At 47.5% G+C, this 18,765-nt stretch overlaps 1 protein-coding gene across 1 annotated transcript in view; it reads right to left on the bottom strand.

Moving 5' to 3' along the window:
• DPP6 (dipeptidyl peptidase like 6) overlaps positions 1-18,765 on the bottom strand; it is a 753,509-nt gene that overhangs the window by 75,645 nt on the left and 659,099 nt on the right. The window contains exons 11-15 of the mRNA XM_046670129.1: positions 12,508-12,631; positions 10,712-10,750; positions 5,252-5,359; positions 2,647-2,738; positions 1,618-1,665 (exon numbers count right to left, since the gene is read on the bottom strand). Of these exons, the coding sequence (XP_046526085.1) occupies positions 1,618-1,665; positions 2,647-2,738; positions 5,252-5,359; positions 10,712-10,750; positions 12,508-12,631 (411 nt within the window). The remainder of the gene's footprint in view (positions 1-1,617; positions 1,666-2,646; positions 2,739-5,251; positions 5,360-10,711; positions 10,751-12,507; positions 12,632-18,765) is intronic.

The following is an 18,765-nucleotide window of genomic DNA, read 5'->3' as shown; positions in this document are numbered from 1 at the left end:
CTCGCTTTATGGAGTGCGTACCTGCTCATCCACGCTTTGTTCAGGCCCTGTGCACGTCCCTGACGTGAGGGGAGGACAGCGTTTAGTACCATTACCTAGTACTTTATACCCATGTCTCTCATCTCTGAGGAGATGATCAGCATTTTGAGAACAGCAGACATGTTTTGAACTCTCTCAGAGGACCTAACACAGGTGAATGACAAGGCAGGACTCCAGAAACACGGGCTGAATTGAGTTCTGGCTGTATCTAAACCCAGTTCTCTCGACAGAGTGAAATGGTGAGACGTCACTTCTCACTCAATGGAGCCAGAAGAGTGGGAATCGATTCGAAGATGGCACCTGGGGCCACTCTAAGTACAATTTCATGCTAAGAAGGCCTAAAATGTGTTTCCAGAAGTTGAAAGATACTGAGGGGTATCTTTGAGTATACCTGGAAGAAGCTCTCGTCTGAGCATTTTCCGTGGGAAGGGTCCACACTAACCATAGTTTCCAGTAGGAAACCCGTCTACAAGAGTGAGGATATTTCATGGGAGAGAGAAGACAGCCTTCTAATCGCATACGTTAGAGGAAAGGGTAGGTAGTCTACGGCAGTCTGCTTGATCACCTTCTATGAATTTGGTGACAGGAGTGATATAGTTGTCCTGGTAGATGTGCAGCGGTGAGAAGTCTACAGAGACAAGGAAGTCTGTGACCATGTAGATTTTCTGGGGTTTTCTTCACTTCCAAAAGGACCCCTTATGTAGGTCATTATGCTCTGGGCATAGGGACCAATGGAGGATGGCGAGAGATAGTCATCCACCTGATGGGCCTTCTCCAATGTCCCAGTGGCGAGGGTAGGGCGAAAGAGGCTCATCCCAGACTACAAGTCACCCAGCTCAAGCCCTTAGGTCTACATGGAACGGTGTCTTCTGAAGTGGCCTATGTGCATGGAGACAGTAGCCAGTTGTTACCCTCCTTCTAGTCTGGAAAACCTTGAGGAGGTAACAGACTGCCCCATTTTGACCTCCACTATGCCGGAGGAAAGTTCTCAGGACGAATCCCACTTCAGAACCAAAACTTTCTCTGATGAGAATAGTAACTGGAGCAGTTGACAGAATTTATGCTAAAGAGGGACAGATTCCGGAAAACACCTTGTCCTTCTCCCAAGATTCAGAGGTCACCCTTCCTCTGCTTTCTTTGAGATTATGAAATTGACCAACATCCCACAGCAAGTTAGCCGTGACACAGAGACAGTTGAACTGGCCTCCAGCCCCCAGTCCACTGGCAAAGTCCCGAACCAGGCTTTCCCTCCTATAACAGCCCAGCTGAGAATAACCCCGCCAAGTCAATCTTTGAATAATGGTGGAAAGGAAAGACAGTTTACAAGTCCCCCAGTTATAGGAGGAGAAAATAAGTGGGGAGGAATACTCAACTTGACAAAAGAAGAAAAACAATATCAAGCTTCAAATTTGGTGGCTTCTGCATTTTTTGTTATTTCTCTTCAGACTTTATAGCTACTCATCTGTGGTGGGGGTTCTTCTGTGCTGCCTCCTAAGGTAACGCTCAGAGGCGCAGTTCTGCCAAGCCCTGTGGCCCTCCCCAGGGGAGCCGCCGCGAGCAGGGGCAGGGGGCACCTACCTGTAGAGCTGGCGTCTCCTCGGTAGGTCTTCCGTGCTGAGGAAGTAGCTGCAAAGACCAGCAGGCGCACAGAAGTTAGTTGGCTTCAGGCAGGTTTGTATGTCACATACCAGCCTCTGCCTGCTCAGACACTTCTTAGAGACTTTCATCGTTCAGTGACCTAGAGCGAGCAATTCTCCCGCTCAGGTCCAGCTACGTGAGCGAGTAGGGCTGGGGGCAGCCACACACCCGTGGGCTGAGGGACACGCCAATGCAGACCCCTGGCGGCCTGAGGCATCTCCTGTAACAGCCTGTAGGGCTCTGCTGTCGGGGTGGGGATGGTGGTGTACACCTGGATCTGGACAAGGGAATTTCCTTACAAGGTTTTGGCCTCCTGGAGGGCAAGGGCCTGAGAATGCTTACTACAGTCCAGACATAGGGCCTGCATCAGTGACTCTTGTCGGCTGATTTTCACCTAGGACCCCAGAGGTGGAAGCCTTGGCTTTCATCGCATGACAAGGGAGGACGAAGAGCATCTGGGCCTGGACTTCCAATGTCCCGGGTTGAATCCTAGCTCCACATGTCACCGACTGAACAACCTGGAGTAAATTAGTTAGCTTTGTTTTGTCTTAGCTTACTTATTTTTAAAACGGGGAAAGCAGTGAACCAGCTCCTGGAACTGTTCTGTTGAATGAGATAACGCTCATAATGAACTTCGCATGGTGCCTGGAATGAAGAGAGACTCAAGAGAAAACAGTACACCACTGTTGTGGCCACTGTGTCATCCACAGGCCTGGTTACAAGCTCAATCTCATCATGACCATCCTGTGACCTTGGAAGGGGGGCTCTCAGATGGAATCTACGACATATTTTCATGAAGAAACTAGGACCTTGAGATGCTGTCTAAGAGGGAAAGATGAGGCCCCTTGTGCCATAATTTGTGCTCGGTGAGTGTGATTTGACTGAAAAATAATTAATGTGTCCCAGTCAGCAGTAAAACGAGCCCTGGGGTTGTAATCAGCCTGGCCACATGGCCTGATTCTCACTTACATCTTATTCCGCTTCTCATCGTAGGACAGGATCTTGGTCACGTCCCAGTCCCCAGAGGTGATGGACTGTATGTTGTCATTGCTGCTGTTGGGCTGGAACACACAGACAAGATACGGAGGAGCGAGAGAGCTGGACCCAGGCTTTGCTTGTGAACCCTGGAGCCCCTCAGATAGGAGGCAGCCAGCCTCTCGGGGTGGGGGGTGCTGTCTGCCTCACGCCGCCTGGTCCTCTCCTCCGAGGCTGGCTGAGATCCAGCCCCTTCCACGCGGCCTCGGCTGACCACCCCCAGGCCACAGCCCTCTTCCCTTCTCTGACTTTGAGCAACGGAGAGAATCACGTAGTTCATGTCTGTGGCACTTATCAACTCGACCTCGGTTGCCAGTTCCTCCCACCGCCACACACGCGTCAGAAGGAAGCACCAACGCTTCATGGCTGCTGACGTTGCTCCCTTACAATTCGTAAATCTAATCAGTAGAGTCATTACCATAGGAGGACAAGGAGGGAGGCAAGAGAGAAACATGGGGAGGCAGATGAAACAGGGCAAGGATATATAGAGAAAAAATGAAGGAAGGAAGGAAAGATTCCGGCTCTTCTGTCATTCTCTGCCATCATTTACAAGGATGGTTTAAAACCCTTTTATCGAGTGCTGCACATTGCACACACACTGTCTGTCCCGAAGTGCCTCCCAGAGCAGAGTAATTAGGACAATAAGTCATAAGAGAAGGAAAGACATGACTGCCTCGACAGGAACGACGATTTGAAATGGGGTGTGGAAGTGCCGAGGTGCGAGCCACAGGCTGGCTGTTCTGGATGGCAGGTGCCCGGGAGGCAGAAGCCCGGGAGGTAGGTGCCATGGGAGGCAGGTGCCGTGGGAGGCAGGAGCCCGGGAGGTAGGTGCCGTGGGAGGCAGGTGCCATGGGAGGCAGGTGCCTGGGAGGGAGATGCCTGGGAGGCAGGTGCCCGGGAGGCAGGAGCCCGGGAGGCAGGTGCTAATCAAATGGTGATTAAATTGGGTGAAGGGTCCAAGGCAAACAGAAACGGAAGTCTCCGGACAAGGGAGATCCTCTGGAGAGCAGGGGGTTCTGGAAGGCAGTGGGGACCCCAGGGTCTCCTGGGGAGTGGGTGCCCTCCTGAGTGGCGGGTGGGGGACCTGCTTCCTGCTGGAATGTTTCATAGGTACTCAGCAAATGCTGGTCACATGGACGAATTCAGAGATGGGGCTGAGTGAAAAGATCAAAACATCTTTAAATCTTGATTAAAGTGGTCCAAAATGAGAAAGCATAGGAATTGGGGCCATAGCCTGAAGACCACAGGGATAAACAGATGAATGGGAGCCAGTCTGCAGACTGTCTATAAGTCATGTAATTAATGGGTAGACAACTACAACGTCTGTGTCTAAGCCTCTGAGTAAACATGATCCCACCATGGAGTCACAGCCCAGCCTCTGCTCCTGTTCATTGAAGATGATCTTACGTGGGACATTCTTGGAATTTTTCTTTTGAAATCGCAGTTTGGGCTATATCATAAATATGAGCCTTCTACTTTATATCCACAAAATATTTTTTTATACTAGGCTTTTTTTTGTTGTTTTTTTTTTTTTGCTGAGGAACATTCACCTGAGCTAACATCCATTGCCAATCTTCCTCTTTTTGCATGTGAGCTGCGGCCACAGCATGGCCACTGACAGACAAGTGGTGTAGGTCTGTGCCCTGGAACTGAATGGGGCTGCCGAAGTGGAGTGCACTGAACTTAACCACCAGGCCACTGGGGCCGGCGCAATATCCAGAGAATATTTTTGATAACTTTTTTAAAACCAAATTTTATTCACCTGCCCTGATCCCAAATAACTTCAGTCTGCCTTCAAACATGGAATCTACACACCAAGGATGAGGGTTGTGATCATGGAAATGCCACACCCCTCTCCGCCTTCTTCCTAAGGGCAGAGTTCCCTGAAAGTCTGGTGCTGGGGCAGCATCTCTCGAGCAGGTGGGCAGGTTCCCTCGGGTGATGGCTTCACAGGAGACAGCATTCACCGGGCTGTCTGCTTTTGGGTCCAAATTCGTAAACAGTGAGCTCCGAAATTCCCCACTCAGTGGTGTTCTGCTCTCAACCCATCAGACCCAGGATCAGGTCAGTGACAGTTGGTAGCAACACCATGACAGGATAATACCTGCATTTGGCTACAAGTGGAGGTGGGATGCCTTGGGAGGCTGGACCATGGGGAGCCACCAGTGCACTGGGGCCCCGCCTCGAGGGGAGAGTGTATGGGGTCACCCCAGCAGGTGGGGGGAAAGGCTGGTGAGCACAGGATCATCATACAAAGTAGGCGACACAAGTCCTCGGCTTGTACCCAAACGCCGGTTTCCTCTGATGTCGTCAGAGGTGTCATTTGTATTTTTGAGAGATAGTAGAAAGGGCGAATGTGACCCGCTGCCCTGATCAGAACCTCTGGACTTTATGAGTGCCCCATTTTGCCCGCCTTGGGGAGCCTACCTTCCAGGGTTTGCTCTGGGGACCTTGAGGGTGACAAGTGCATGCAGAGCGCTCAGCCACTAGGGGCCGTGCCCAACACAGCAAAACCGTTTCGGAAACCAGCAGGATTTACCTGGGACGAAGACACGGTGATATGATAAAATTTCCCTTGGCCTCCCTGCGGGATTGCTCTGACGAAGAAGAACTTCCGGCCGTCCTGGGAGAACACCGGTTCTTCATTCTGCGGATGGAAGCAGTTGATGAAGTCTATAAAAAGCTTCCTTTTGTGTTGAAGAGGTTGAACCAAGATAGATTACATTTTGAGATCCATTTTCTATGTAATTTCTAACGAGAGATGTGGTTGAGAGAATCAACGCTGTGTGGGGTCTTTTCTTTCCTTGGGAACCAAGAGTCAAATGTTTAGTTTTCAAAGAGGAATAATGAAGAATTCAGAGGCGGCGGCCTAAGCAGAGGCAGATGAAAAGGCTCCCCTCATTTCACAAAGCACCAGCGGAAAGAACAGGCCTGTGCGTACCCCACGCTCCGCAGACAGAGCAGGACCAGCCCTCAGAGAGCTCAGTGCCGGGCTTCCCCTTAACCGTGGCCCCTTGAAACCAGGGCGGGTTGCGAGATTTCTCCAGGGGCATTTATTATATATCATAAAGAACATAAGTCTAAACAATCAGAAACCCAATTTTACCTAAAAATGAATTCTATTCTGTCAATCCTAGCTTTTGTTCTGTTATTGAACAGAATCCAGCTCACACTGAATAGCCCACCAGGAAGACATGAAAAAGAGAGAAAGAAACAGCCAGCAAGGACAGATTTTATACATTCTGAAATGTAGGTGAGCAAAAACAGTCCTCCTGGGACTCACTGTGCTCATTGCATGGCTTCTAACTAGAGGAAAGTTCCACTCGGGCATTCTCCAGATGGCGCGTGTCTGCTCGATCTACTGTCGCTTTTCCCTGGAAACAAAATCCACATTCCCACTTTTCCCCGGAGGAAGGAATTCCAGGTTGGATTCAAAGCCAAGGCTGACGTGTGCGGCCAGGCTCCCCCAGGGCTGAGCCGCCCCTGCTCAGCCCCTGCCAGCCCCCTGCGGGTTGGTTGTCGCCTTGAAGGGCGAAAAGGGGTTTTGCTACGGAGGCATCTCAGGCTCTCTGCAGCTCCAGTTTGAAAGTTTCCATCCGCGAACACCAATTAGTTGGCTCCGATATACATTTTCTGATTCAAGGAGCTCCACGCTAAGGCGGGATGAGAACAAATGGTAAATAAACCCCAGCTGGCACAAGGAAAACTCATTTTCCCTGCCGTGAATGAGGACATGCAAATATGGTATGCCCAGAGAAATAAACTAACATGTGATTAAAATGACATTTAATCTTCATGAATATTTGCAATAAAATGAAACCTTTAATCTGCAAATATTTATTTTTCTATTTAGAGTTGGAAGCATGGTATTTAAATGTAGAGGAAATGGAAAAACCAGCAGTAAATTTGGCTTTCTAAATGCACTTCTATTTGCCAACTGCAGGACAGACACTGCAATGTTGCCTCGATTTTCTGGGGAAATGTTTGCGCTTTTACCAGATAAAAATACTCTGAATAAATGTGATAAATAATTAATTCTGGCCAGAAGCATTGTTTTTATACTGAAAAGGCCTCGATCGTCTTCATGTCATCTTTACATTGATCCGTGGAACACTTCACGGTAGGCAGGCAGAGTACCAGCCTTTGAGTCTCTCTCAGACTGGGTTTCTCGTGTAATCGATGTATTTTTAGTGAAAAAGTGCAATGATTTTTGAGTAGGAGACCTAGATTTTAATCCTGGTTCTGACTCTCGTGGATTTGGAGGGAGGGTTTCCAGTCTCTCTGGCTACAGGGAATTTACCACATACGATGCCTGGTTTCCCCACCCCCATTCAGAGCAGATTCGTGACGAAGGAGTCCTTTTTACTAGTGAGAGATTCCTCGTGAGTTACTTGTAGCATTTCTGCCAGTTCTTTCCATGGTTCAGATGCATTCATCTTGTCCAATCTCCCAGCCCCAATGTTGAAATCACAAAACCAAAATCCTGGTTAAAGAAGACGGGTGGTCAGCAATAGACCTCTAGGACCGACTCTTCAACCACAGTGACAGGTTCCGGGGTTCTGCACCAAACGCCGGTGGTCCTGGTGCAGGATCCCTAGTAGATTTGCAGCAGCACTGACTTTGCAAGGTCACAGGCAGCAGTGATGGGGAATGTGTTTGGTGGGAGGGACTACCTATTTATGGAATATTCCTAGAGGAGAGGGAACTTGGTGAGTCTCCGCTCACATACACGTTGCCTCTTCTTGTTGGCTCAGGGAGTCCCTGTGGGGATCCTTACTGAGGCCTCAGAAGGAGATGGGAAGAAAAGATGAGGAGATGGGGGCTCAGATGCACAGCCCCAGGATTGCTCCAGCTCACCTCCTCCCTGGCGACAAGCATTCAGAAGAGTGATTGATCTAAGCGGACTAGGTCTCCCTGAGCTTGGTAGGATTTTCCAGACTCCAGTCTTCTCCTCAAACCACACTGTGCCCTGGGCAGCTGGGGGGAGCATCTGTGAGCCGTCTGAGATGGATCAGCCTGCAGCGGCACAGCAGCTTCACCGGCAGCAGACGGGGGGTCAGCCTTAAAGAAGTTGCTAACTTGTGCTCCCGGACCTCATGGTATCTTGAAGGATGCGGAGACACTACAGATTATTTTTGAAAAACAGGGTCCACGAATTCCTTTATGAAAAATCTCTTCAAAAGGAATGTCATGAGAAACTGTTGACATTGGAGTTTCCTGCTGACCATGGCGCTCTGAAGGAATCAGGAGCTAGAGGCCCATGCTGAGTGGGCCTCCCCGGCCTCCCTGGGTGGGATTGCACCCGCCTAGTGGGGGTGGCTGGGAACTGGGGCTGGTAGCTGGACCTGACCAGGGAGAGCACCATCTTGGAGGAATCAGTTCTCTTGTAGGACGTGACGTCTTCAACTCCAGATGGCGTTATTCATTTTTCAATGGTTGTTTTAAATGTTAGCTGTTTGCTTAGTAAATGCTTTAAAGTTTACACTTTTAAAGTGTAAGAATTACAGTTTTACGTTATGCTACTATTTAAGTGCTGACTTGATTTTGCTTAGAAAGATCTGGTTTCCCAAATCATGTGCATGCTGTCTGTCCAGCATGTGGCTGGTGTTCTCACGTGTTTGGTCAGTAAATACAGGAAAATCTCGGCAATGATCATGCCTCTGTGGCCCCTCTGCAGAGACATGTGCAAAGGGGGCCAGCTCCACGGCTTCCAAACCACCCACCAGCAGCCAGGGTGCCGGCTCCCGTGTGCGCACCCCTGATGGCGAGGACAGGGAAGTGGAGCAGATCCCTCCGACCCTGGCTTTCCAGCTGCCCCCGCCGGCCCCCAAAGAAACCAGCTGCTGGGCTGCTTTGATAACCTTGTCCCTCACCTCCTCCTACTCAATACAAACTCTGCACACGAGGTAACGTCCAGTCCCGGCCCAGCTGCCTCCGCATCCCACTCCGTTTTCTCTCTTTCCAGCCCCGCCAAGGGCCAAATACGTTTTCTGAACATATTTTAGGATTACTCTCATTTGCCACACTTTGGAATTCATGGGCACCGCTCGTCTCCCTTTCTACATTTGACATTTTTGAGAACTGCCGCTCTAGCTGATTCATTTTTTTAAAAGTTGAGGTGAAGTTCACATAGCACAAAATAAGTCATTTTAATAAGAGTGGACAATTCAGTGGCGTTTAGTGCAACCACAATGTTGTGCAACCATCACCTCTATCTAGTTCCAAAAGATTTCCATCACCCCAAATAAAACCCCGTAAGCCGTAAGCTGTTACTCCCCATTCTCCCCTCCCCCCAGCCCCGACAACCACCAAACAGCTTTCTGTTTCCGTGAATTCATTTATTCTGGATATTTCACTTAAATGGAATTGTACAATGGGTGGCCTTTTGTGTCTGGCTCCTTTCACTTAGCAGCACTGTTCATAATGGCCAAAAGGTGGAAACAAACTAAACGTCCATGAACAGATGAACAAAGTGTGGTATATCCATATAGTGGAATATTAGGAATATTATTCAGTCATAAAAAGGAAGAGTCTTCTGACACATGGCACTACATATGCTCAGTGGAAGTAGCTGATTCTTTTCTGAAATCCACAAAGCCTGGCATGGCGCCTGGTACGATCCATAAATATTAGTTGAAAGATGACTACATAGGTATGGATATTTTTTCCAGTCCTTTCATTTCAATTTCTCTGGCATTTCATCTGATGTAAGAGGAACATTGTAACATTGCTTCTGATGTTTGTGCTTATATCATTCAAGAGCTCCCCAGCATAATTCCAGCAGAGTCCCAGCATAACTTCCCAGCTAATATTTTAGGGTTCCCAAGCACTCCTCATTCTTGATATTTTCTTAGCTTGGACTTAGCACCCAAACTTGCACATAGGGAAACAAATGCTGCCATTTGGGCCTTTTCCCTTTTGGAGAAGACTGGCACAAAACAGAACTAGGACATATTTAAGAGGAATAGCATCCATTTATGAGGCTACCACCTCAAGAGAATTGACGGAAGGCTGGGATAGATTGCTAGTGCCATAGATAAAAGAAGTGCATGCCCATCAGAGTTGCTAGAATGTTCCTGGAGAGTCATTGTTGATAGTTGTATGGTCCAGCTTCAGTTAATTACCATAAACGGGATCCAGCGTGTCAATAAAGAAGCACACCTGCGCTCTCTTCACTGTAATTCTTGAGACTCAAATCTGGTGAGATTTTTCCCACAGAATTTTCAGACAATTTTCATCCCATTAGGCAGGATGAAAAGGAAGTAAGAATTAAAAACTTTCTCACCTGTTCTTTCTAATGTCAGGGTGTGGAATGAGACAAAAAGAATTGAAGAAAGAAAATACCAGCGCTGAGAGTTTTATTTTTTGTGTAAGTTTAATTTTTTTTTTTGGTCACACAGTGAGTTACTGTAGACCATTCCTGATCTCTTCTAATCTCAAGTTCCTGGAGCCTGTTTACCATGCATTTCTTATCTGAGTTAGGGATGGGAAACCCAGGGATGGTTCTAAAGTCAGGTCCCCAGAAAGGTTCATACTGAACCACAGCAGAGTCTATTTCAAATGCAACATCCATGAAACCATGCTGAGAAAAACAGCAGTATCAGGCACATTTCATCTTTTTTTTACTATAGTGGGTCATATCTAGGCAACTTTTATGGACACATCATTTTTAATTCGCTGAAAGGACATCATCTAACTGAGAACTGAAGTCTCACCAAACACTGCCCATGCTCCAGAGTGGTGATTCTCAAGCCACCTCCCCTGGGGCTCCACGAGTCTCCAGCAGTGCTCAGGGACCACAGAAGGCAGCAGTGCCAGACAGCGGAGAAGCCCACCCACTCACCAGACCCACCCACATCGACATGCCTATGTGGGGATTCCCGTAGGATTCAACATGAGAAGCTGTTCGGCTGTTGTAAAAGCTCTGACAGTCATGCAGTGGTGGGTCTGGTGGCTGGTGCAGGCGGAGAATGTGGGAACTTGCATGTGGGGTAGTTACCTGTCTGTGGAGCCAGGCTTCACTTTCATCCTCATGTTTCTGAAATGAAATAAGAGCATTAGAGAAAGGATGTTTTGCGTGTATTGTGTCTGTGACTAACAGTGCAGAAACAATTTGATTCCCCTACACGGTAGCTGCAAAAGCACAGACAGCACGGTGGCCCACTCAGCGAGAAGGCCATCCCCGGCTCTCCTCTTTGTCTCTTATTATGGCTTAGAGCTGAACACAAATGTCCCCAAACAAGAAAAATGTCACTCTCCCCAGCAATGAGGACAAATCCATGGCAAGTAGGAACCCTTTGGAAGACAGTAAACTTTTATCACTCGATGGTCAGTTCTGACGACGCACATGTCCATTAGATGGTCACCTCTGACCAGGCATGTGCTCATTAAAAGGCAAACCTCAGCTGCTACATTGTCTTAGGAATTTATGTGTCGTGTGTGTGCAGGGGTGTGTGTGGACAAATGTCCAGTTCACAACTTTGAGCAACAATCCTGGTAGAACACAACATTAAGAGGGGTTAAAACATATATGAAAAGTAGCCGTCACAGAACCGTGGAGAAAGATGCATAATGGAAGACAAAACAAATCAAAACCCAAACACCAGCATGTAGCCATTCAGCACCCTTCATCCCAAGGAGCCACGGAGCTGTCCCTGGTGCTGATCTGCCCTCCTGCCACCCGCGGGCGGGGGTTCTGTTATCCACAGACTATTGGCAATGGAGTTTCTGCTGGTGGCACTCACAAGATCAGGGGCACAAGTGAGAGAAGACGTAGATTATGGGCAATTCTCAGCTTTCTAGCTGTGTGTCCACTTTTTCCTTCCCTCCTCTCAAGCAAGCCCATCAGAATAATCTGGAATCTGCTCTAAATCACACTAAAAGAGAAGGCAGATCACTGACCCGCCTGAGGACCTCAGTCTCAATGACAGCTCCCTGCAACTCACCTCAAAGCTATATTTAGGCAGCACCATGAGGGCCACTGTTCCAGGGCCTGCCAAGTCACAACAGAGCTGCTTTGCGAGCCCCTTCCCTCCTCAGTTGGGAAATAAAATTTTAGAGTCAAAAAAGAGTGTCTGAAAGACCTGCCTGGATTTCTTAATTGGCTTTAGTTGACTTTGGTACCCAACACTAGGAGATGTGCCTCTTGTGGCTAGACCTAGAAGTGTGGAAGATGGAGCCCACAGGGTGGACAGTGGGCCGCTGCGGGGCCTGGATGCAATGAGTGGGTCTCCCCCTCGCTTTGCACGGTTGCCAGGCCTTTCTCCAGGTTTTCATTCTTTCTTTGCTCCCTCTGTGCATTTCACTTTTCATTTTGTCTTCCCTACCTTGGCCTCCTCTAACTACACATTAAGCCACCCAGGGCCCCTAGGAACATGGCCGACAAGCCCAGATGGCCGACTGGCTTGGGTCAGGTGGAGGAAAAAATGGAGCAATCCAGCTTGCAGGGCTGGCTCCACCCACATCCTGGGGCCTAGGGCAGTCCCTTCTCGTCTCTGGGTGTCAAATGGAAAATTAAGAGAAAGCTCCTTGATGAAATAGCAGTGGGCATGGATAAAGGGAAAAAACATCTACAAATTGTGGAGGGCCTATGGCGGGAGGCACTGAAAGGATTAGCCCTGAGTTTTGTAGCAGTTGTTAATTCATCCACAAGGTGGCACCAAAACAGAGACCCAGAGGCAGGTTGCTACCCTGACCAGCAAGCAGCTGGCTGAGCAGTGGTTTGTCTGTAGTGATCAAACCCAAACGGCTCAAAGACGACCTTCCTGCCTTCAGTTCTTGCTCCCGCCCACGTACCTTTGTGCAGACCCCAGTGGTGGCGTCGCAGAGGGTGAGGATGGACACGTTCTGTGCCCGGCTCAACCAGTTCACGGCGACCTTGGTGCTGGTGGCCCATTTCACCATGGTGACGTAGTACTCCCTGCAAACACACAAGCACACAGAATCAGCCGTGCAGCAGGAGCCGAGGGAGCAGGAGATGGGCACATCCCAGCCCTGGACACTGCGGCCAAGGACCGGGGCATGTTGGGGATGACGGAGACATCCCACGAGGCTCTGAAATGGGGTTTCTCGGGAATGAACAAAGATAATGAACTCTGATGCGAGCTGGGTCACTAACACGTGTTGGAATAAGCCGTACAGAACTGTGTTCTTTCTGAGCGGTTCCCTCAAGAGTTGTATGTAAAAGAACATGGCCACACCTCCAGCTATTCCATCCACTGAGGGTGATGGCATTCGGGTTCTGCTCTGCAGGTTTTACAAGCCGTGCTGTGGCTGATGTGGTCCTACTGACGATTCTTATGTCACAGCCCAGGAATGCACCTCGCGTTACTGGAAGCAGAGAGGACGTCACACAGGAGGCAGAGAGAGCAAGAACCAGGAAGGGCCTGGAGAGTGCAGCACCCAGGGGGTGTAAAATGCCATAAAAGCTCCTGGGCCCTGCCAAGGAAGGCTCTGTTTTCTTTTTCCCTCTCCTGTAAGGACAAGACACCCAGTGGTGTTCTCTGGCTAATTAGGGAAACTGGTTCACAACTCTGGGCATCTGGCGGGCTTTGTCTGACATCCTTGATGTCACTTGCCCACTTTTACCCAAACCTGAAAGTACCACAGTGTCTGTGCATGACACTGAGCATGAGGAGTACTGGGCTCCTGGTAACTAATACAATTACCCAGGGGTCTCCAGAAATGGGCTTTTTAAGGGGGAAAAAAGTACATTTAAGAGGAAGAAGGAAATGTCAAGAAAATAAGTGCACAAAAAGAATATCCTCAGGTGAATTCCAAGAATCTTCCAGAGGCCAGTGAACACATGTTCCATTGCCTACCCCATCTCTATCTATAATGAGATCTATTGTTCAGAATGACTTCTGGGCGGTCTTACAAGATCCCTTATCACTGAAGACGGCAGCACATTCACTGGACAGCTCCTAGCAAGCTGGGGAGGGGTCTGAGAACATGCAACAACTATTTTCAACAGAACCTTAAATAACCATGTGCTTTCAGATAAGCCCCAGTTAACCAGGAGATTAAACTGTTATGTCCCCTATCTCTCAAATTTACCTGCTAATCGAAGTTTTTAATAACTGAACCTAAGTCAAGAGTGCGCGGTGAAGGCCTCTGGCTCGGCCAGGAGGGCAGGCTGGGGAGCTGCTCGTCGAAGGCTTGGTGGATCTACTGAGGAGAGGGGTGGTGAGTCACTCACGCAGAATCCAACTTTTATGATTTTCAACCCTCTCGGTTTCTGTGATTTCTGGAACACTGCTGTTTCTGCTCATACCATCTGCTCAGCAAGCCCGCGTAGCCCCGGGGACCTGGGTCTGTGTGTTGACAGGATCTGCTCTCCCACCCATCCTCTCATTGCTCCTACCCAGAAAGGTAACACGGCCTCTTCGCCGCGTCCTCTGCGGATCCCGCTTTGCTGTCCGCTTCACTGCCTGAGGCTTGCAGCTGCATTTATAACATGGGATTTGGTCAGCTCCCTGAATATTTGTAGGCATAGAAATATTTATTTAGCTTTGGTCCTTAAAAAAATCACTTGAGGTCTGCACGCAGACCTTGTTTCACATGGAATGCATTTTATTTCTGAATTTTGTCATAACTGGTCTTTGGGTCCCTCTTGGACAGACATTGAAGAGAGATTAGTAGCTGGAAGGGCTATGGGGACGGACACGAGCTAACTCCCGTCTTTTTGGACGAGGGGACCTGTCTGATGCAGATGTTTATGTCAAGGGTGTGGTGTGTGAAGGCACACTGAGAAGCTGCACTTACTCTATCAGCAAATGTATTTCATCTGGATGAAATCAAGGACAAAAACTCTGATCTCCTGGAATGACTATTTTTTCCATGGCTTCCATACCATTCTTGTTTCCATTTGCTGGAAAGATTCATTCATCTTATGCCTCTTTCTAGTTCTCATCTTGTCCTTTTGCACAATCTTCGTACAGACTGGTTATGAAAGAAAAAATTACTCTGATCCTTGTGAAAATGGTAAGGCAGGCTTTATTCGGGACCATCGCTGTAGGTGTGGGGACCACTGCAATGGGGTTTTGCAGTGGGAGAGAGATCAGGTTCAACTCTGAATACAAAAGTGGGAATTTACACTCAAGGAGCAGGTGGGGTCAGTGGACGGAAAATTACTGAGAGGAGATGTCAGAGGTGAGGCGGGTTCTGGGTAAACTGCCCCGACAGGATTCCTGCTGAAGGCAGGCCAGTGATCAGAAGTCACCTGGGGGTCGTGGGGTGGATAAAGGGGATCAGATGTCGAGGTGGGGGATCCTGGCTAAACGGACTTGATGGGATTCTTGCTACAATTGCATGACGCAAAGATGCACACAGAAGCCCAAACAGCGAGGCCTCGTTGGGAAGAGGGGTTAGAGGAGCCTGGCTAAAGTTGGGTCAAAGAGGGGGAGACTGTTTGTCAAGACTACACGCTGTTCTGATCTTTCCCGTTTTCCAATTTGGTATGAGAAACATTATAACTGGAAATACATAGATGAACGCCAACTTTCCCCTTTTGGTAATAAACTCCTTAGTGAGATCTTTGGAATCAATCCTAGAAGAAACATCACTGAGCCATGTACTGTTGGATAGCATGGGGCTGGGGTCTGCGGCATCAACGGCGAGAGCGTGGCCAAGAGAACCATTTTATTGTTCATGTTTAAAGTCCTTGGCCACAAAACATGGAAGTGCGATGGCAAGCCTGGTCCATGGGGCTAGAGGGAGTCAAGAACACACTCTAGAGAGGTGTGTTAGTTTCTGAAGTGCAGCCACGTGTCCAGTCATAGTGAGAGCTACAATCGTGCTCTCTCCTTTTTTTAAGGTCCTAATTCGTAATATGAGGTATGTTGTACAAGGAAAAAAATAATTGTACTACACATTAGGGCAGCTGAATGTGGACCCGCTTTGCCCAGCTCTGTGGACCCTTGCTGGGGTGTGGAACACCACCCTGGATGCAGGCGCAGGATGCAGCTTCCCTCAGAGGTCTATGAGAGCTCTGGTTCTACAGCTCATTTTATATGGAACTTGAATACTCAGTTCCTTCACGTCTGATAAGAATTTCAAAAAGAACTGATACCACCATTAGAGATTTTATGGTGATGAAATATAGCAAGAAATGTTTTTTAAAACTCTTGAAATAATAAAAATTGTTCAGGACTCTATTAAGATTACACAATACACCTCCACATAAGCAAATGGCGCTCCTTCACCATTGGGGTTTACACGCATCTTCCAGTCACGCTCTGATTCATCAGAACACTCTCGAACCTTTCACCTGAGTCATCTTTTGAACCTTACATTGGTCTCCTTACCCACACAGCAACATCTTGCCTCCAATAATATCTCCCAACTCCATGAATTGCATCAACGACTAGGCTTGGTGCCAAATATGTTTTGGTTATTTAAAAAAATCAAGTCAACTTGCGAAGATAAAGCATTGCCAAGAATGGGGTGGTTTTAAAGGAGTCCCAGCAGCATTTGGTGATGAGATATGAAGCCTCAGAGAGAGGTGACGCTTTGGATGGAATGACATTCTTTTGCTACATAAGGTTTTATAGTCACACCACATGCTAATGGAAAGGAAAATAAAACATTTGCCCACTTAATGAACCTTTCCCTAAGCAGAAATCTCTAACAAGAATAAGAAAAGTTTCCCTAGTTCCGAATGTATTTTCCATTTTTCCTAATTCCAAAGCTGTTAGCTTAATGGTTACATGCAGGAGAAATGGAGTAGACTCTGATTGTATGGTTGGAGTCAAGGACTGAAGCGGTGCCTGTGTCAAGTTATTGCTGACTATTTACGGGGGTGATTGTCGGGTTGTCACATATGGCACAGACATATGGCCACATCAAGCGTGGACTCCACAAACATAAAGAGAGATTTCCAGCACACAGTGGTGTCTAGGGAGCAAATCTGAGGTAGCCTTTACCAACTTTGTGATAACATGCCTATAAACACACAAAAAAGATGAAAAGTCACAACACCACTAAAAACAAATGCTGAAAATCTCCAACTGTCACATAGATGGAAGCAGGCGAAACCAAACAATGGGCTGCTCGAGTTTTCTCAGCCATATGAAACAAGCCACAAGAGAGCAGGAGGAAAATGTTTGTCACGCCCCTATTGTCCTATCCTTCCTCAGAAATGCTGGGCTTGCACTAGCTGGAGAGTTAGGAAGCCAAACCTTTACTACATGGTCCACAGAAGATGGGTTACCAAAGATCATCAGGTACACCAATTGACTTAGCAGGTCAAAAAAAAAGTTCTAAAGATGGCAGAAAAAAAACTCAACTCCGCCCAGCAGAGGCACACCAGATGGACATGGGTTATACGATGTGTTGCCCTGATTTCATCTGAGAAAGGTTCACCAGCACCCAAAAGTTGAGAGAGTGGAGTAAAAGGTAACTCTCATGTCCTGTCTGTTGCCAAATACCAGGTGTGGGTGGGTCTGTCCTTTCCGAGGCAGAGAACTAGGAAGGTCATGCAAACAGTGCAGACATAGGGAAGGGAAATTATGCTGGGAACATAGGAGAAGAAAAGAACCCTAAAAATACAGGATGAGGTGAAAGAGGTGAGATAAGGGGACCGTAAAGAAATGAAAATGGAAAATTAGAGAAATTTGATTCAGAGAAATTGAGGAGATTTTGGGAGTCTCTCCCAGAAGGCAGAGGAAGGTGTCACAGAGGTGAAGTGGAGGAAGGTAGATTGTCTGCACACCTGGGAATGAAAGTGCTTCTTAAGGAGAAACCAGAGTGATGGGAAGAGAAGCAAACACCTCAGACACAGAGACAGAGCCGTCGACATGGGGAAAAAAGACCCAAAAATGCAGATTAAAAGGACATTCCATATTCTAGGGAAGTTAATAAAACACCTAAATATGTTCTGGCAGAATCTTAAGTTTCTAAGGAAAAAGAAATGCCACATCAATCCAGGAATAAGGAAATAAGTTTTGACAGAGAATCAAACTTTAGGTTGATATCAAATTTGTCTGCTGTTCTAACGGCATTTAATATTGCAACGTGTTTAGAACAACCAGTATCTTCTTGTTTAAAGCTGCCTCTACTTGAATATCCCCCATACTGAAGGCAATTCAAAATCAAAGGCTCAAAATGAAAAGAAGGCTCAACACGTGAGAAGATGATCTCCAGATCAATTCACCCACAGCTAGTCCCAAACTACCATCAATGTGATCATCAATTTGAATGCAAATATCAAAAGTACAAGTGTCAACAGATCACAAGTGACGAAACAGAAAGATACCATCTAAGAAAGAAGAACGTAGACGCACCATGTTTCTGCAACAGGAGACCAAACACGGTAAACTTTTCAAAATAATAATGAGTTTGAGAAGAACTGAACTCATGATGTTTAAGCTTCATGAGGGCAGAGATGCATCTGCCTTATTCGTTCCTACATCTTCAGCATCTTGCACTGTGCGTCACACACGGTAAGTACTTAATATTTGTTAAAGAAGTGGATTTAATTCTAATAGAAATGCAGCGAGTTTCTTTTCTGAGATGGGGGACATGTAATAAAATAATCCTAAAGTTCACATACAAGAAGAAATGGACAAAACTGGCCAAGATGGTTCTAAAAAGGAAGACTAATGAGAAGGCATTTATAGAGAAAGTCACTAATGATAGAGTAAAGCTGTAGATGTTTTAATGACGTGACGATCAGCAGATCTACAATTGGGGGACAGCCTTAAAACACAATGGTTTACACAAGAACAGAACAGTTTATATAAGAATTTAATATTTAATAAAATAATCAAGATCTGAGTGGAATTTCTCACCAAACCAGATTCCCTCTTGTTAAAACCACACTCGAGCACTCAGGGCTCCAATGGGCTGAATTCTCTTCGGGGCTTTGCTTGGAGAAGCATCTATGATTTCTGAATTTGGTAGAATGGGGGCCTTTGTAAGGTTCTCCTCAGGCAGGTGTCCCTACAGTTGGGGCCAGCCTGGAGGCCCAGCTGTCTTGTGTCCTTTCACGGTCTGGACCCACAAAGGACTCGTCCCAGAAGAAGGCACCTTCATAGAGTTTCAGCTGAATCCCCT

Source organism: Equus quagga, chromosome 8 (genome assembly GCF_021613505.1).
Source record: "Equus quagga isolate Etosha38 chromosome 8, UCLA_HA_Equagga_1.0, whole genome shotgun sequence".
Taxonomy (NCBI): domain Eukaryota; kingdom Metazoa; phylum Chordata; class Mammalia; order Perissodactyla; family Equidae; genus Equus; species Equus quagga.
This window is presented reverse-complemented; position numbering and strand designations above follow the sequence as displayed.